Source organism: Aotus nancymaae, unplaced genomic scaffold, assembly GCF_030222135.1.
Source record: "Aotus nancymaae isolate 86718 unplaced genomic scaffold, 86718_ANA_hifiasm-v0.15.2.pri h1tg000077l, whole genome shotgun sequence".
NCBI classification, from domain to species: domain Eukaryota; kingdom Metazoa; phylum Chordata; class Mammalia; order Primates; family Aotidae; genus Aotus; species Aotus nancymaae.
The window spans coordinates 8,441,487-8,461,708 of NW_026988492.1; the positions used below are offsets into that span (position 1 = coordinate 8,441,487).

At 38.7% G+C, this 20,222-nt stretch overlaps 1 protein-coding gene across 16 annotated transcripts in view; it reads left to right on the forward strand.

The window, feature by feature from the left end:
- The window catches only part of ANKRD26 (ankyrin repeat domain containing 26), a 102,595-nt gene that overhangs the window by 44,768 nt on the left and 37,605 nt on the right, over positions 1-20,222 (forward strand). For 14 of the 16 annotated variants that reach the window (XR_010339541.1, XR_010339543.1, XR_010339544.1 and 11 more), the window contains 5 exons: positions 3,148-3,318; positions 5,805-5,838; positions 6,623-6,764; positions 11,948-12,161; positions 13,789-13,972. Coding sequence is in view for 11 of the 16 variants with exons in the window: in XM_064368580.1 (XP_064224650.1) it covers positions 3,148-3,318; positions 5,805-5,838; positions 6,623-6,764; positions 11,948-12,161; positions 13,789-13,972 (745 nt within the window). In the remaining 5 variants the exon portion in view is untranslated. The remainder of the gene's footprint in view (positions 1-3,147; positions 3,319-5,804; positions 5,839-6,622; positions 6,765-11,947; positions 12,162-13,788; positions 13,973-20,222) is intronic. The other 2 variants (XM_064368577.1, XM_012437819.3) reach the window with 1 other exon arrangement.

Here is a 20,222-nt window from a genome sequence, read left to right on the forward strand (position 1 = left end):
CGTGAGCCACTGTGCCAGCCCATTATTTTATTTTCAAACAAAATCATAACTAATCAGAATATAGGTATTTTGGAACTGCATATAATAGCATAAAAGTGAGGTTTTTTTCCCCTACCCAGGATATTTTCCTGATTTTTTCTTTCATGTTACATGTGCCTCATGCTATTTTTAAAACTTCATTTAAAAAAAACTACTTTGTTTAAATGAAACATTATGATATTTAAAAACAAAACCAAAGATTAGCCTAAATCTAATTGCTACTTCCATGTCTGAAGGTCATTGCTTGTAGGCAGTGAGCTCCAGCCTTTTACTGTAGCATTCAAGGTTAGTGTAGCATTCATCTCTCTCTAGTTTCTTTCTCTTTTCAAGTTCCTGGGAAACATCTAGATGTCATATGCCTAATCTATGCTCACCTTCTGTTCTCTAAGTAGAATGGTTTTCTCCCACTTTTTTTTTTTTTTTTTTTTTTTTTAGAGAGAGAGAGAGAGAGAGAGAGAATAGGAAGGAGGAAAAAGGAAGAGAAAGAGAGAGAGAGAATGGGGAGGAGGAAGAAGGAAAAGAAAGAGGGAGAGAGAATGGGAGTATTGCTTTCTTGCTCAGGCTAGAATGCAATTTAATAATGGGTATTGAAAACCTCTTTTATACTGATAATTATACTTAATGATGTAGCCAGGAAGGAGTAAGGGAAGAAGATAACAAACAAACAGCCAACCAATATTTAATTTAAACCTATGAAATGCTATGCGATTACTGAGGAGTGATTTACTTCCAATTATATAGTCACCTTTGGAATAGGTGTGAGGTGGTAATGTATGTTTTGTGTATTTGAAGTGGAGAGTTCTATAAATGTTTATTAAGTTTACTTGTTCCGGGTCTGAGTTCAAGTTCTGAATATCCTTGTTAATTTTCTATCTCGTTGATCTATAGAATCGTTAGCTCTTCTTGTTGCATTGATCCTTTTGCCATTATGTAATGTCATTCCTCGCCTCTTTTGATCTTTGTTGCTTTAAAGTCTACTTTATCAGAGGCGAGAATTGCATCTCTTGCTTTTTGTTTATTAGTTTATTTTTACTCTCTGTTTGATTGGTAAATCTTCCTCCTTCTCTCTGAGTCTTTGTGTACTGTTGCATGTAAGATGGGCCCGGATGCAGCATACCGATGGGTTTTGGCTTTTTATCCAATTAAAATATATATAAGTTTAATACCGGCGTTTGATGCTAGCTGGCTGTTTTGCCCATTAGTTGATGTAAATTTTTTATTGTGTTAAAGTTCTTTGCTTTTTGATGTATTTTTGGAAAGGCTGATATTGGTTGTTCCTTTATATGTATAGTGCTTCTTTCAGAAGCTCTTGTAAAGCAGGCCTGGTGGTGGTGAACTCTCTAAGCACTTGTTTGTTCACAAAAGATTTAATTTTTCCTTCGCTCATAAAGCTTAGTTTGGCTGGATAGGAAATTCTGGGTTGAAAGTTCTTTTCTTTAAGGATGTTAAATATTGGTCCCCACTCTTTTCTGGCTTGTAGGGTTTCTGCTGAGAGATCTGCTGTAAGTCTGATAGGTTTCCCTTTATGGGTAACCTGACCTTTCTCTCTGGCTGCCCTTAGTATTTTCTCCTTCATTTCAACCCTAATAAATCTGGCGATTATGTGCCTTGGGGTTGGTCTTCTTGAAGAATATCTTTGTGGTGTTCTCTGTATTACCTGGAGTTGAATATTACCCTGCCTTGCCAGGTTGGGAAAATTTTCCTGAATGATATCCTGAAGAGTATTTTCCAACTTGGATTCATTCTCTTCATCACATTCAGGTACACCTATCAAACGTAAATTAGGTCTTTTCACATAGTCCCAAATTTCCTGGAGACTTTGCTCATTCCTTTTCATCCTTTTTTCTGCATTCTTGTCTTCTCGTTTCATTTCACTGAGCTGGTCCTCGACTTCTGATATCCTTCCTTCTGCTTGATTAATTCGACTGTTTAAACTTGTGCATGCTTCGCGAAGTTCTCGTGTTGTGTTTTTCAGCTCCATCAATTCACTTATATTCCTCTCTAAATTGTCCATTCTCGTTAACATTTCGTCAAACCTTTTTTCAAGGTTCTTAGTTTCTTTGCATTGGGTTAGAACAAGTTCTTTTAATTCACAGAAGTTTCTTATCACCCACGTTTTGAAACCTGCTTCTGTTATTGGAACACAGGTGTAATCTATTAAGCCTTGTTCCGTTACTGATGAGGAATTGCAATCCCCTGTAGAGGGAGAGGCATTCTGATTTTGAGTATTCTCTACCTTCTTACGCTGGTTTCTTCCCTTCATTATATATTTGTCCGTCTGTCGTCTTTATAATTACCGACTTTCTAACTGGGTCTCTGACGTCCAACTTGTTGATTCCCTGCGCCGAAATCTGAGCAATCCACTGAGCCGGCCAAAACAGCGGTGTTAAGATTGATGGTGCTTTTCTGCCCGGGAATCTCCGGACTCTGCACCAAGAACTGGCGTGCTAAGGCACCAGCAAAACCGCCACGCCGGCCACAAGAGTCGCCCTGGCGACCCGTGGATCTCCTCCACTGGGAATCTCCTGGTCCATGAGCAACTAATTTTCGTCTGAAAGTGTGGCGTCCTCTCGTTCTTTGCGCTTTCACTGGGAGGTACGTGCCCGAGCTGCTAATCATCAGCCATCTTGGATCTCTCTCTTCTCCCACTTTTTTATCTTGTGAACTCTTCATTTATTTTGTCTTTTCTGTTTTAATGCTGTCCTTGTGCTTAGACATAACTTTTCATATATCAACTCTTACATACCACATTTCATCATAATGGTATGATAAAATTGTGGTTTTTGAAGTCAGGAATATACATTTCCTCTTACGTTGCTAAGTGGAAATGTATATTATGTGGAAATATACATTTCCTCTTATGTTGCTAAGTGGAAATGTAATTATGATAATTCCTAACTGTTTTTTGAAGTAATGACTGAATTGAGGTGGGGCAAATGTTGGAATTTTATAAACATTATTTTTTTATTCTTTGTCAGAATTATTAGAAAACATTGGCTTTTTAGTGGATTTTTAATTTTTATTTTTTTTCCTTAACTCTCTTTCTGCATTTTGTTTCTTTTTTTCTTTTTTCTTATATAACTGTCATTTCCCATGGATTTTTTAAAGTAGTGGTCCTGCCTTGCAAACGAAGGAAGTAAAGAGAACCGAAAAAGGAAAACCTACCTCAGAAGAATCTGTGAATTTACTGGTGTTTGAGAAGGCCAGCTTACTAACTGGTGGCCTGCTACAAGTGGATGACGACAGCAGTTTAAGTGAAATAGATGAGGATGAAGGAAGGTAAAAGCTATAATTTCTTTATTTCTCTATGGAGGAAAAACAAAACACAAGCAAAATAAAATATTTTTCTATAGAGGAAGGTTAGCAGTCATTTTTTTTCTGAAAATAGAATAATGTGGTCTCCCAAAGCCAGAGAATACTCTACTATATCCAGACTGCTGAAAGATTAAGGAGAGGACAAGTGACTTTGATAAGGAGCAGTTTCAATAAATGGTCACCATGGAACCCTGACTGTCGTTTGAGAGACAGCATTTGAGAGAACTTGGACGGAAAGGCAATAGGTAAACAGGTGGTAACTGAAGAAGAATGTGGGATTCAAGGGAGTCTTCTTCCTTTTCTATTTTAAAATGGAAGATTTTAGAGTATATTTATATGCTTTTGGGAGTAAGCCAGTAGCAAAGGAAATGCTTATGAAATTTAGTTTTGTTTGCATGTCTAAGCATCGGAAAGCTTGATCCATTATCTTTTAAAGATTTATAATAAACTAATTGTCCTTAGAACTTCTGTTTATGTAGTTTTTCACTAAGAGGTTGTTCATTTAGAACTGTTTCAGAAATGGAATATTCTAATATAATTGAATGTGTCGATGATATAAAAGTTAAACTCTCATATATGAATTTAAAAAATTAATAATAAACATACAAACATGTAGGCTATACTGAATTGAATTTAAACATTTCTTGATGATTGAAGATATCAGAGTACTTTTGACAGTAGTATCATGAACTGCTATGATTTTCTAAGACTAAAAGATCAGGTGTATTAACTTAATAGTTGTTTAGATTCTGGGGAGAAGGGGAGGATTGTAGAAAATTAACCTATTGATAACCTATCACAGACTATTACTTTTAGATTATAAAGTTCTAAAATATTAAAAACCATGTTGCCTTATGCTGATAGTGTCATTGACACGTATTGTATGCTCAATAAAGATTTTTTTTTTTTGAGTTAGTGTCTTGCTCTGTTTCCCAGGCTAGAATGCAGTAATGTGATCTCAGCTCACGGCAACCTTCATCTCCCAGGTTCAAGCAATTCTCATGCTTTAGCCTCCCGAGTAGCTGGGACTACAGGTGCATACCACCATACCCGGCTATTTTTTGTATTTGTAGTAGAGACAGGGTTTCGCCATGTTGGCCAGACTGGTCTTGAATTCCTGATCTCAAGTGATCTACCCACCTCAGGCTCCCAAAGTGCTAGGATTACAGGCGTGAGCCACCACACCCGGCCTCAATACGGATTTTTGAATGCATGAATCGAGTTGAGTAGATGAATGAATGAACGTTGATGAATTTCTTTAGAAAAAATAAATGTTTAGCTTATTGAAAGTAGGTTTCCAACTTGGCTAGATATAAGGTCTTTTTATTTTTTTATTTTTAATTTTTTTTTTGAGACAGAGTTTTGCTTTTGTTGCCCAGGCTGGCGTGCAATGGCGCGATCTCTGCTCACCGCAACTGCAACTTCCGCTTCCTGGGTTCAAGCGATTCTCCTGCTGCAGCCTCCCGAATAGCTGGGATTACAGGCGTGTGCCACCACTCTCGGCTAATTTTGTATTTTTAGTAGAGGTGGGGTTTCTCCATGTTGGTCAGGCTGGTCTCAAACTCCCGACCTCAGGTAATCTGTCCACCTCAGCCTCCCAAAGTGCTGGGATTACAGGCGTGAGCCACCGCCCCCAGCAGGTCTTTTTATTTTAAAAAATATTTGCAAGATTCAGAAATTACTATTTATAATTATAGCTGGAAATAGAATGATAATATAGACTCATCTGCTGTCATATCACTTAAAAATACTTGAAACTAAACATTACTTTCACAGCACAGCAAAATATGTTTTGGAGCTAGAATTGTTGGGTTTGAATTTTGGGTCTGCTACTGACCAGCTATATGTGGTTGAGCAAGTTACTTGGCTTTTCTGTGCCTAGTTTCTTCCTTTATAAAATACTTAATATGTTATCAACCTCACAGAATTCTTATGAGGATTAAAATGAGTTTAACGTATGTACAGTGCTTAGAATAATGCATAGTACCTGCATTGTGAGTCCTGAAAAAATCTAATATCATCATTCAAAAAGGGTTCTCCTCATGTAAGGATGTTAATTAATATATTCCAAATAGATTTTAGTGCCAGTAAAAGCTTGTTTTTATTGAAAAGGACAGTAGCAAAGAAACCTGGTATGTTTCTGTTGAATAATACAAGTAACACTGTTTTCCTTTTGCTTTGACTGTCAGAAGGCTTGATCTAAATTTGTTATGATATTATTAGTGTATTTTTCTTGTCCCTTACTGTTACTCTTTCTGTTTATAGTTTAATACCTCTTGTAGAAAGTTATTATGTTTTACATTACCTGTAAAAAAGATTCCTGTAAACTTTATGAATAGGGTAAATAAATTATAAATGCAGATATTTTATTTAAAAAAACAGTAGTTTTAGATATTCCTTGTATTTTACATATTTACTATTTGCCTGAAAGGTATTTTTTTTCTTTTTAGGCCTACTAAGAAAACATCTAATGAAAAGAACAAGGTACTGTAAAAAATAAATTATCAAAATAATAGTTTAAAAAAACACGTTATAAAAGATAAAGTGGGCAGGGCACAGTGCTCACACCTATAATCCCAGCACTTTAGAAGCTAAAGCAGGAGGATTGCTGCCCAGGAGTTTGAGACCAGCTTAGGCAACATGGTGGGAGCCCTGTATCTACAAAAATTAAGAAAAAATTAGCCAGGCATGATGAGTATACCTATAGTCCCAGCTACTTGGGAGGCTGAGGTGAGAGGATTGCTTGAGCCCAGGTGTTTGAAGCTGCAGTGAGCTGTGATCATGCCACTGTACTCCAGCCTGGGTGATAGAGCAAGACCCAATCTCACACACACAAAAAAAAGAAATAAAAAAAACAGATAATCTTTTGTTGTAAAGACATTTACTTTAAAAAAGTGATTAAGAAGCACTAGCCATTGATAAAAAATATCCTTTTTTTGTTTTGAGATGGATTCCCAGGCTGAAGTACAGGTGCCCATCACCACCAGCTAATTTTTTTGTATTTTTAGTAGAGACAGGGTTTCACATATTGGTCAGGCTTGTCTCAAACTTCTGACCTCAGGTGATCCGCCTGCCTTGGCCTCCCAGTGTTGGGATTACAGGCGTGAGCCACTGTGTCCAACTTAAAGATATCTATCCTTTTAACAAAAATTAGTTCTTTTAAGAAATACCTGTGTTTTTGCTCATATAGAAAGATGGATAATTACCACTTCTGTATATGCTATAAATATTTTGGGGACATTTTGAAACAGTATTATTTATTTCATAGGTCAAAAACCAAATACAGTCTATGGATGATGTTGATGACTTAACTCAGTCATCTGAAACAGTCTCAGAGGATTGTGAACTGCCCCACTCTAATTACAAGAATTTTATGTTGCTCATTGAACAACTTGGAATGGAGTGTAAAGGTAGGACCATTGCATAAATTTAAGGCCTTTTTATGTATCCCATTGTAATGTATGTACACTTTGCATGCATTATGTTATGCTTAGCATAATATATGTAATAAAGTGTAATGTATGCACACTTAGCATACATTATGCTGTGCTTAGCACACTTAGCATGGCACCCTTTACCTTAGAGTGCTGATGTGTTTTAGGGATGTTGATCTAACAAATATGCTTTATGTTAAAATAGGATGAGAACAATTGAATATTGTACACTCTTAGCCAAAGACCTAGGAAAATTCCTCTGTACTTTTCTCAGTGTGAATGGCACTCCCAGTCTATTTGTTGACTCTGCTTCTCTCCTGTATCTTTACCCAAGGTCAGGCTACCATTGTCTCCCCACTGGAATAATACAATAAGCTTATAACTGTTCTTCCTGCTACTGTACCTCTTGAAACTATGTCTACTCTGTAACCATAATTATAAATTTCCAAAAATTCAGATCTGATCATAATTACCCCCTTACTTGAAACCCAGCTATCACTTCTCATTGCTGTAAGGTTAAAGATCTGAATCATCTGGCTTTACCCTGAATTATTTCATGCCCTTCTTTCTCTGTGTTCCAGCCACTTTCTTAGATATTTGTTCTTGTAAGCAATAGCTTTAGTTATGTATAATTGATACATGACAGACTGCACATACATAAAATGTTCAATTTGCTACGTTTTTGAGATATGTATACACATGGGAAACCATCACTATAAGCAAGAGAGTTAACATAGCCATCATCCACAAAAGTTCCCTCGTTCCCCTTTATGTTTACTTATTAAGAAACTGCTAAATTGTTTTCTAAGTGTTTGTATGTACTATTTTCCATTCCCATCAGCAGTATATGACAGGCCCATTTGCTCTGTATTCTCGCCAACACCTAATTTGCTGTTTTTAAAATTTTTAAATTTTTAACCTATTCTGATAGGTGTATATTGTGGATATCATTATGGTTTCAATATATGTTACCTTAATGACTAATAATGTTGAGCATCATTCCATGTGCTTATTTGCCATCTGTAAATCTTCCTTGGTGAATTGTCTTTTCACATCTTTTGCTGTTTAAAAAATGAGGTTGTTGGGGCTGGGTGAGATGGCTCACACCTCTAATCCCAGCACTTTGAGAGGCTGAGGTGGGTGGCTTATCAGAGGTCAGGAGTTCGAGACCAGCCTGACCAACACGGAGAAACCCCATCTCTACTAAAGAGACAAAATTAGCTGGGCGTGGTGGCGCATGCCTGTAATCCCAGCTACTTGGGAGGCTGAGGCAGGAGAATCACTTGAACCCAGGAGGTGGAGGTTGCAGTGAGCCAAGATTGTGCCATTGTACTCCACCCTGGGCAGCAAGAGCGAAACTCTGTCTCAAAAAAAAAATTAGGTTGTTGGACTGGCATGGTGGCTCACACCTGTAATGCCAGCACTTTGGGAGGCTGAGGTGTGCAGATCATGAGGTCAAGAGATTGAGACTATACTGGCCAACATGATGAAACCCTATCTGTAATAAAAAATACAAAAATTAGCTGGATGTGGTGGTACATGCCTATAGTTCCAGTTACTAGAGAGGCCGGGGCAGGAGAATCACTTGAACCCCCCCCAGGAGGCGGAGTTTGCAGTGAGCCAAGATCACGCCACTGCACTCCAGCCTGGTGACAGAGCAAGACTTTGTCCCCTCTAGCCCCCCAAAAAAAATAGGTTGTTTTCTTACTGGTTACATTTTAAGAGTTCCTTTTAATTTATTATTATTATTATTTTTTCTAATGGAAAAGTTTTTAATTAACAATAATCATGCCTTGGATGAACCTCATTGGTGGCCTGGCATGGTGGCTCACGTCTGTAATCCCAGCACTTTGGGAGGTTGAGGTGGGCGGATGACTTGAGGTCAGGAGTTTGAGACCAGCCTGGCCCGTCTCTACTAAAATTACAAAAATTAGCTGGGCAGATGCCTGTAATCCTAGCTACATGGGAGGCTGAGACAGGAGAATCGCTTGAACCCGGGAGGCAGAGGTCTCAGTGAGCAGAGGTTGCAGTGAGCCGAGCTGGAGCCACTTTACTCCAGTCTGGGTGATAGAGTGAGACAGAGTCTCACAAACAAACAAAAAACCTCATTGGCTACATTGCTGCCACTGTGCAAAGCTGAAGAGTTTTTTATATAATATATTCTTGATGTTATTCCCTTTTTAGATATGTTTTTTTGCAAGGATTTGTTTCCCCAGATTGTGGCTTGACTTTTCATTCTCTTTTTTAAATTTAGATTTTTAATTTCTTTTGTTGACTTTTCATTTTCTTAATGGTATCTTTTGAAGAGCAGAAGTTTTTAATTTTGATGAAGTCCAATTTATCTGTTCAATTATGGATTTTGCTTTTTGTATCATATTTAAGAATTCTTTGCTTAACACAGGGTCACAGATTTTCTTCTATGCTTTTTTCTAGAAGTTTTATAGTTTTAGGTCTTTTTTTTTTTTTGAGACAGAATCTCATCCTCTGTCTCCCAGGCTGGAGGGCACTGTCACTACAACCTCTACCTCCTGGGTTCAAGTGATTCTTGTGTCTCAGCCTCCTGAGTAGCTGGGATTGCAGGCATGCACCATCACACCCAGCTAATTTTTAAAAAATATATATATATATTTTTTGAGACGGAGTTTCGCTCTTGTTACCCAGGCTGGAGTGCAATGGCGCGATCTCGGCTCACCGCAACCTCTGCCTCCTGGGTTCAGGCAATTCTCCTGCCTCAGCCTCCTGAGTAGCTGGGATTACAGGCACGCGCCACCATGCCCAGCTAATTTTTTGTATTAGTAGAGACGGGGTTTCACCATGTTGACCAGGATGCTCTCGATCTCTTGACCTCGTGATCCACCCGCCTCGGCCTCCCAAAGTGCTGGGATTACAGGCGTGAGCCACCACGCCCGGCCTAAAAATATTTTTTAATAAAGGTGGGGTATCATCATGTTGGCCAGGTTGGTCTCAAATTCCTGACCTCAGTGATCTGCCCACCTCAGCCTCCCAAAGTGCTGTGATTACAGGTGTGAGCCACTGCGCCTCACCAGGTGTAGGTCTAATATTTAGATCTGTGATCCATTTTGAGTTCATATTTTTGTGTGGATTGAAGTATGGATTCAAGTTAATTTTTTTGGAATATCCAGTTGTTCCAACGTCATATATCAAAAAGGCTAGTCTTTTTTCACTGCATTTGCCATTGTGCCTTTGTCAAAAATACGTTGGCTCCATACATGTGGGTCTACTTCTGGACTGTATTGTGTTTTATTGATCTACAGATGCTCCTGAGTTATCTCAGGTTTTTTTTTTTTTTTTTGGCTTATTAACTATGACTCTTAGTTTTGCTGTCTTAGTTGTTGCTTTAGGATTTATAGTATATGAGTGGAACTTACTACAGTCCACCTTCAAGTAGTAGTATAACATCATATATGGTGTAATTTTGTTATAGTTCTGGTGTATAGTATAATTATAATAGTATGCCTTCACTTTTTTCTGTCCCAGCCATATCCTTTCTGAATCTGTGGGATTATAATTTTTATTAAGTTTAGAAAGTTTTGGCCAATTTTTCTTGACATTTTTTTTTCTGTCTTTCTTCCTCCATTTTTGGAGGCTTACATATTAGCTGCTTGGATTTTTTTTCCATAGTTCACTGATGTCTCAAAGTTATGAATCTTTTCTTTTGTGATGGTTAATCTGTGTTTATTTTCATCTAATTTAGTTTTCATCTTTGACATTGTAATTTGCATCTCTACAAGTGCAATTTGGTTTTTAAAAACTATCTTCCATGCCTCTACTTATCTTCTTGAGCTTTATTGTGGGGTACAGTTGAGTTACGTATAAACAGCTTGACTTTTTCCAATCTTGCTTTTATGATCTGGGCTAATTCCCCACTCCTGATGCAATATCTTTCTGATTATTCACTGTCCTGAGAAGTATGAGTTTTTCCAGCCTGACCATGGGAACGAACACTTTTCCTGGTGCTGTGGGAACACCAGGCAGGATTTCCTCTCCTTTTTTTAGGTGGGGTTTCTTTGGTTTCAGGTAGTTTCCTAGCATACATTCACTGTTCATTACTCTGCTCAGTACCCAAGAGGGGATCTCTGCAGATCTCCAGGGAGGGTTCTTCCTCTGTACCTGTCGCTCCTCTCCAGTGTCCTGTGATCTCTGTCTACTTTGCGTTTACTAGACTCTCAGCTTCATCACTTCAACTCAGGGAGTCTGCTGGACTCTATGTAAGTTTTTTCTCCCTGCGTCATGGCCTGGAAACTCTGAAGGCCAGGCTCTGGGCTTTCATAAGACTTACTTCCTTTGTTTGTTTGTTTCTTTTTTTTGAGACAGTCTTGCTCAAAAAAAAGCACTGGAGTGCAGTGGCGCAATCTTGGCTCTCTGCAACCTCTGCCTCTGGGGTTCAAGCGATTCTCCTGCCTCACCCTCCTGAGTAGCTGGCGTTACAGGTGTCTGCCACCACACCTGTCTAATTTTTGTGTTTTTAGTAGTGACAGGGTTTCACTACGTTGGTCAGGCTGGTCTCAAACTCCTGACCTCAGGTGATCTACCTGCCTTGGCTTCCCAAAGTGCTGGGATTACAGGCGTGAGCCACTGTGCCTGGCCACTTCCTTTGTTTCTTGTCTGTCAGGGATCATTGTGTTCATTACCTGAGTCCACTGTCTTGAAACTCAGTGTTTCATGTATTTTGTCTGTTTTGTTTTTGGTCGTTTCAGAAAAGAAGGAAAGTCAGTTCTTGAAGCAGACTGCAGTAGAGCCTCAGCACGTGCCACAGACTGGCTGGGATGCTTTTCTTCCCCCTTTGCTTAACTGCTGCTTTCTCATGCTTCATTTCTCAGTGTAGTCACCTCTCCCTCAGGGAAATCTTTCCTGGGTCCAGTATAGGTCAAATTCTCTTTTGTGGTCATTAGAACTCTGTTTTTGTACAGCATCTATCTGAATTTATAATTGCCCCCTTTTTTTGTCTTTGTTTCTTCACTGTACTTGAAGCTAAACAAGAGCAGAGGTTTGTCTGTTTTATCTGCAGAGCTTAGTTTAATGTCTTCCACATTGTAGACCTTCAGTATATATTTGGTCAGTGAAGTTATAGTGTACAGTTCGTTATATGCGAAAAGTACTCATATATTTATTTCTATCTTGTTTTCTCTCTGTTACAGATTCTATTACCCTATTGAAAATCCAGGATGCAGCTCTTGCATGTGAAAGATTATTAGAACTTAAAAAAAATCACTGTGAACTACTTACAGTAAAAATTAAAAAAATGGAAGATAAAGTTAATGTACTGCAGAAGGAGCTATCTGAAACAAAAGAAATAAAATCACAGTTAGAGCACCAAAAAGTTGAATGGGAACGAGAACTGTGCTCTTTAAGGTACAATAGCCTAGTTTTAAAGAAATGTTTATTTACTTTGTACTAAAGATATATAGGAGTATTCTTGTAATTGCTGACTTAGCTTCCAGGGCTTAGCAGGGAAGAAGACTTCTTAGTCTTGTGAAGTGTGAAATTCTTGGAAATAATATAACTAGTTCTTAACTATGTACTTCTACTAAATATGTATTCTTTTAAATCATTTTAATGGGTATGTAGAAGTCTACCATATGGAAATCTCATTATTTATTTAATAGAATGAGTTTTGGGTTGAAAATTTTTTGTATTATAGTTAATGGTGGAAGGAATACTTTTTTATAAATCTTTTTCTATATTTCTAATTATTTACTTTGAATAAATTCTTCAATGTAGAATTATTTGTTTAAAGTATAGGAATTTTTTTTAAAAAGGCCTTTGATCCAAATTTTTAAATTGTTCTCAAGAAAGTTTATGTTAATTTCATTTCAATCAATAGAGAATGAAATGGCCATTTTTTTTCAACTCAGAATACTAAGAAAATTTTTATAGCTTTACTCTGAAGGTGCATGAATTAAAAAATAGAATGGTAAGTGATTACAAAAGTGATCTCTCTCTCTCATACACAGATAAACCTAATTCAAAGTTCTGTGTGAAAACACATATTATTCTTTATGGTTTACTTAAATATTAGATCCTGTTTTGTTCTAAAAGAGATTTTAAAATTGTTTATGCAATATGTAATAAGAAGATAAGTTGAAAGTGTTACCAGAAAAAGAAACATAGAAAGTATGGGGTAACCAATATTAGGCTCCATAGCCCAATCTTTAATTATACTAATCTGTAGATATATGTTGTAAGAAAGACATCTGAGGGTGTTTTCTTAACTATAATAATTTTTAGGGACACTTGGAATATTTCATAAAAACAAAAATTTATTTTTGTTGAATGTATAAATATTTTAATAAACAATAACTTCTTTTTAGTTAACTGTAAATTATCTTTCTTAATTGAGGAGTAATTATGACTGTTTTAAGAAAGGATAATTTGCTTTTTTTTTTGAGATAGAATCTCACTCTGTCACCCAGGCTGGAGTGCAGTGGTGCAATCTCGGCTCACTGCAACCTCTGCCTCCTGGGCTCAAGTGATTCTCCTGCCTCAGCCTCCTGAGCAGCTGGGATTAGGGCACCTGCCACCACATCAGCTAATGTTTTGTATTTTTAGCAGAGATGTGGTTTCACCATATTGGCCAGGCTCATCTGGAACTCCTGACCTCAAGTGGTCGGCCCACCTCCACCTCCCAAGGTGCTGGGATTACAGACATGAACCACCGGCACCCGGCCAAAAAGATAATTTTGAACTTGTATCTTTACTGAATAATTTCCAGTATCCTTTTCTGTAATATTTACCAGAGGTACTTGTAACAGAAACTTACCAGTTAGCAGAATGTCTCTTCATCACTTCCTTTCAAGTATATATGTTCTTTGGAAAAGACTGAAGTGAGAAATTAAAAACCCAAGAACTAGAAAGGAAAAATATTCAATAACATAGAAATTTTATTAGGATAATAAACCAACATATGAAGTGGCAGATCACACATGAACTTTTTATTTTCTAACAAAACAAATTTTAACATAAGCATATTTAACTGCAGATTTAACTTAAACCAAGAAGAAGAGAAGAGAAGAAATGCTGATATGTTGTATGAAAAAATTAGGGAACAGTTAAGAGGGAAAGAAGAGCAATATAGGAAAGAAGTTGAAGTGAAACAACAACTTGAACTGACTCTCCAAACACTGGAGATGGAATTAAGGACCGTAAAAAGTAATTTGAATCAGGTAAATTAATTTTTGGTAAAAATTTTATATTCTTTTTTTTTTTTTATTGCATTTTAGGTTTTGGGGTACATGTGAAAAACATGCAAGATTGTTGCATAGGTGCATACGTGGCATTGTGATTTGCTGCCTTCCTCCCCTTCACCTATATGTGGCATTTCTCCCCATGCTATCTCTCCCCAACTCCCCACACCCCGCTATCCCCCCTCCCCCACAACAGACCCCAGTGTATAGTGCTCCCCTCCCTGTGTCCATGTGTTCCCATTGTTCAACACCCGTCTATGAGTGAGAACATGTGATGTTTGATTTTGTGTTCTTGTGTCAGTTTGCTGAGAATGATGGTTTCCAGGTTCATCCATGTCCCTACAAAAGACACAAACTCATCGTTTTTGATGGCTGCATAATATTCCATGGTGTATATGTGCCACATTTTTCCTGTCCAGTCTGTCATCGATGGGCATTTGGGTTGGTTCCAGGTCTTTGCTATTGTAAACTGTGCTGCAATGAACATTCATGTGCATGTGTCCTTATAGTAGAATGATTTATAATCCTTTGGATATATACCCAGTAATGAGATTGCTGGGTCAAATGGAATTTCTATTTCTAGGTCCTTGAGGAATCGCCACACTGTCTTCCACAATGGTTGAACTGATTTACACTCCCACCCACAGTGTAAAAGTGTTCCTATTTCTCCACATCCTCTCCAGCATCTGTTGTCTCCAGATTTTTTAATGATCGCTGTTCTAACTGGCGTGAGATGGTATCTCAACGTAGTTTTGATTTGCATTTCCCTAATGACCAGTGATGATGAGCATTTTTTCATATGCTTCTGGCCTCATGTATGTCTTCTTTTGTAAAGTATCTCTTCATATCCTTCGCCCATTTTTGAATGGGCTTGTTTGTTTTTTTCTTGTAAATCTGTTTTAGTTCATTGTAAATTCTGAATATCAGCGCTTTGTCAAATGGGTAGGCTGCAAAAATTTTTTCCCATTCTGTTGGTTGCCGATTCACTCTATTGACTGTTTCTTTCACCATGCAGAAGCTGTGGAGTTTGATTAGGTCCCATTTGTCTATTTTGGCTTTTGTTGCCAATGCTTTTGGTGTTTTGGTCATGAAGTCTTTGCCTACGCCTATGTCCTGAATGGTTTTGCCTAGGTTTTCTTCTAGGGTTTTTATGGTGTTAGGTCTTATGTTTAAGTCTTTAATCCATCTGGAGTTAATTTTAGTGTAACGTGTCAAGAAGGTGACCAGTTTCTGCTTTCTGCATATGGCTAGCCAGTTTTCCTAACACCACTTATTAAACAGGGAATCCTTTCCCCATTGTTTGTTTTTAACAGGTTTGTCAAAGATCGGATGGTTGTAGATATGTTGTGTCGCCTCCGACGCCTCTGTTCTGTTCCATTGGTCTATATCTCTGTTTTGGTACCAGTACCATGCTGTTTTGATTACTGTAGCCTTGTAGTATAGTTTGATGTCTGATAGTATGATGCCTCCCGCTTTGTTCTTTTTGCTTAGAATTGACTTGGCTATGCGGGCTCTCTTTTGGTTCCATATGAAGTTTAAGGTGGTTTTTTCCAGTTCTGTGAAGAAGGTCATTGGTAGCTTGATGGGGATAGCATTGAATCTGTAAATTGCTTTGGGCAGTATGGTCATTTTCACGATATTGATTCTTCCTAACCATGAACATGGAATGTTTTTCTCCATCCGTTTGTGTCCTCTCTTATTTCGTTGAGCAGTGGTTTGTAGTTCTCCTTGAAGAGGTCCTTTACGTTCCTTGTTGTATTCCTAGGTATTTTATTCTCTTTGTAGCAATTGTGAATGGCAGTTCGTTCTTGATTTGGCTCTCTTTAAGTCTGTTATTGGTATATAGGAATGCTTGTGATTTTTGCACATTGATTTTGTATCCTGAGACTTTGCTGAAGTTGCTTATCAGTTTCAGGAGATTTTGGGCTGAGATGATGGGATCTTCTAGATATACAATCATGTCGTCTGCAAATAGAGACAATTTGACTTCCTCCTTTCCTAATTGAATACCCTTTATTTCTTTTTCTTGCCTGATTGCTCTGGCTAGAACTTCCAGTACTATATTGAATAGGAGTGGTGAGAGAGGGCATCCTTGTCTAGTGCCAGATTTCAAAGGGGATGCTTCCAGTTTTTGCCCATTCAGTATGATATTGGCTGTTGGTTTGTCTTAAATAGCTTTTATTATTTTGAGATACGTTCCGTTGATACCTAGTTTATTGACGGTTTTTAGCATAAAGGGCTGTTGAATTTTGTCAAAGGCCTTCTCTGCGTCAGTTGAGATAATCATGTGGTTTTTATCTTTGGTTCTGTTTATGTAGTGAATTACATTAATAGACTTGCATATATTGAACCAGCCTTGCATCCCCGGGATGAATCCTACTTGATCATGGTGGATAAGCTTTTTGATGTGCTGCTAATAATCGGCTTGCCAGTATTTTATTGAAGATTTTTGCATCTATTTTCATCATGGATATTGGCCTGTAGTTTTCTTTTCTTGTTGAGTCTCTGCCGGGTTTTGGTATCAGGATGATGTTGGTCTCATAAAATGATTTGGGAAGGATTCCCTCTTTTTGGATTATTTGGAATAGTTTCAGAAGGAATAGTACCAGTTCCTCTTTGTATGTCCGGTGGAATTCGGCTGTGAACCCATCTGGACCTGGGCTTTTTTTGGGTGGTAGGCTCTTAATTGCTGCCTCGACTTCAGACCTTGTTATTGTTCTATTCAAGGTTTCGACTTCTTCCTGGTTTAGGCTTGGGAGGAGGCAACTGTCCAGGAATTTATCCATTTCTTCCAGGTTTTCTAGTTTATGTGCATAGAGTTGTTTGTAATAATCTCTGATGATGGTTTGAATTTCTGTGGAATCTGTGGTGATATCCCCTTTATCATTTTTTATTGCATCTATTTGGTTATTCTCTCTTTTCTTTTTTATTAATCTGGCTAGTGGTCTATTTTGTTGATCTTCTCAAAAAACCAGCTCCTGGATTTATTGATTTTTTTTGAAGGGTTTTTCGTGTCTCTATCTCCCTCAATTCTGCTTTGATCTTAGTTATTTCTTGTCTTCTGCTAGGTTTTGAGTTTTTTTGATCTTGCTCCTCTAGCTCTTTCAATTTTGACGATAGGGTGTCAATTTTAGATCTCTCCTTTCTTCTCATGTGGGCACTTATTGCTGTATATTTTCCTCTAGAGACTGCTTTAAATGTGTCCCAGAGATTCTGGTATGTGGTGTCTTCATTCTCGTTGGTTTCGAAGAACATCTTTATTTCTGCCTTCATTTCATTGTTTATCCAGTCAACATTCAAGATAAAGTTGTTCGGTTTCCATGAAGCTGTGCGGTTCTGGGTTGGTTTCTGAATTCTGAGTTCTAACTTGATTGCACTGTGGTCTGAGAGACTGTTTGTTATGGTTTCCGTTCTTTTGCATTTGCTGAAGAGTGATTTACTTCCTATTATGTGGTCAATTTTAGAGTAGGTGTGATGTGGTGCTGAGAAGAATGTATATTCTGTGGATTTGGGGTGGAGAGTTCTGTAAATGTCTATTAGGTTTGCTTGGTCCAGGTCTGAGTTCAAGTCCTGGATATCCTTGTTAATTTTCTGTCTCGTTGATCTGTCTAGTATTGACAATGGTGTGTTGAAGTCTCCCACTATTATTGTGTGAGAGTCTAAGTCTCTTTGTAAGTCATTAAGAACTTGCCTTATGTATCTGGGTGCTCCTGTATTAGGTGCATATATATTTAGGATCGTTAGTTCTTCTTGTTGCATTGATCCTTTTACCATTATGTAATGTCCTTCTTTGTCTCTTTTGATCTTTGTTGCTTTAAAGTCTATTTTATCAGAGATGAGCATTGCAACTCCTGCTTTTTTTTGCTCTCCATTTGCTTGGTAAATCTTCCTCCCTCCCTTTATTTTGAGCCTTTGTGTATCCTTGCATGTGAGATGCGTTTCCTGGATACAGCACACTGATGGGTTTTGGCTTTTTATCCAATTTGCCAGTCTGTTTCTTTTGATTGGAGCATTTAGTCCATTTACGTTTAGGGTTAATACTGTTATGTGTGAATTTGATCCTGCCATTTTGATGCTAGCCGGCTGTTTTGCCCGTTGGTTGATGCAGATTCTTCATTGTGTTGATGCTCTTTACCATTTTGTGTGTTTTTGGAGTGGCTGGTACTGGTTGTTCTTTTCTATGTGTAGTGCCTCTTTCAGGAGCTCTTGTAAAGCCGGTCTGGTGGTGGTGAAATCTCTGAGTACTTGCTTGTTCACAAAGGATTTTATTTTTCCTTCACTTATGAAGCTTAGTTTGGCTGGATATGAAATTCTGGGTTGAAAGTTCTTTTCTTTAGGGATGTTGAATATTGGCCCCCATTCTCTTCTGGCTTGTAGGGTTTCTGCTGAGAGATCTGCTGTGAGTCTGATGGGCTTCCCTTTGTGGGTAACCCGACCTTTCTCTCTGGCTGCCCTTAGCATTTTCTCCTTCATTTCAACCCTGGTGAATCTGACGATTATGTGCCTTGGGGTTGCTCTTCTAGAGGAATATCTTTGTGGTGTTCTCTGTATTTCCTAGACTTGAATATTGGCCTGCCTTGCTAGGTTGGGGAAGTTTTCCTGGATAATATCCTGAAGAGTATTTTCCAGCTTGGATTCATTCTCTTCGTCACATTCAGGTACACCTATCAAACTTAGATTAGGTCTTTTCACATAGTCCCATATTTCTTGTTGACTTTGTTCATTTCTTTTTACCCTGTTTTCTCTAATCTTGCCTTCTCGTTTTATTTCATTGAGTTGATCTTCGACTCCTTTCTTCTGCTTGGTCAATTCTGCTGTTGAAACTTGTGCATGCTTCGCGAAGTTCTCATGTTGTGTTTTTCGGCTCCATCAATTCGCTTATATTCCTCTCTAAGTTGTCCATTCTCGTTAGCATTTCGTCAAATCTTTTTTCAAGGTTCTTAGTTTCTTTGCATTGGGTTAGAACATGTTCTCTTAGCTCACGGAAGTATCTTATTACCCACTTTCTGAAGGCTGATTCTGTCATTTCATCACAGTCATTCTCCATCCAGTCTTGTTCTCTTGCTGGTGAGGAGTTGTGATCCCTTGTAGGAGGAGAGGTGTTCTGGTTTCGGGTGTTTTCATCCTTTTTGCGCTGGTTTCTTCCCATCTTTGTGGATTTATCCACCTGTCGGCTTTGTAGTTGTTGACTTTCTGATTGGGTCTCTGAGTGGATGTTCTGTTTGTTGTTGATGAAGTTATTTCTGTTTCTTAGTTTTCCTTTTAACTGTCTGGCCTCTCTTGCCCAGGCCCTGCTTGCCTGGGGATCACTTGCAGCAGCTGCTGAACAGTAAAGGTTGCTACCAGTTTCTTCTTCTGCTTTGTCCCAGAAGGATACCTGCCAAATGTCAGTCTGAGTTCTCCTTTATGAAGTGACTCTTTGGATATACGGGGGTTGGGAACTGCTTGAGGAAACAGTCCTTTATATTAGCTCAGGTGTTGAGCTGTGAGCCCCATTGTTCATTCAGAGCTGCTGGGCTGGTAAATTTAAGTCTGCAGCAGCAGAACTCATAACCCCCCCTTTTTTTTTCCCAGGTGTTCTGTCCCAGGGAGTTAGGGCTTTATGAGTTTCCGCTGTACTGCTGCCTTTTTTTTAAATTCAGGGCTGCCCTGCCCACAAGGAGGCAGCCTAGTCACTCTCAGCCTGCAGAGGCTTCGCTGAGCTGCTGTGGGCTCCGCCCAGCTGCCATGTGAACTTCCCTGCAGTCCTGTTTATATGAGTGTAGTTAGAGCTGCTTCCGCAATGTTGGCCCGCCTCTGTAATCATGGACTTTCTCTGTAATGGTGGGTTGCCGCAGCAACGGCAGGCTGCCTCAGTAATGGCAGACGCCCCTCCCCCACAGAGCTGGACCATCCTGGGTTCAGCTGTGTTTGCTGTGAAACTCTCAACCCAGAGCGTTTCCAATTGCTGTTTTTTTGTTTTTGTTTTTGTTTTTGTGGGGATGGGACCAGCCGGGCCTGATCTTCTGGCTCCCTGCCTCAGAGCCTTTTATTTTTTCGTTGAACGGTCGACTCTCTACCAGGTGACCTGGTCGCCTGTGAATAGGCGCCGGGATCTGTGTGATTTCCCATGCGGTGACCCACCGCGTCGCTGAAACCGCGGCTCTGAGATTCGTGGCGCTCTTTTTGCCTGGGAATCTCCTGGCCTGGCTCCCTGTTTCAGCTCCCCTTGCTGGCTAAATGGGAACAC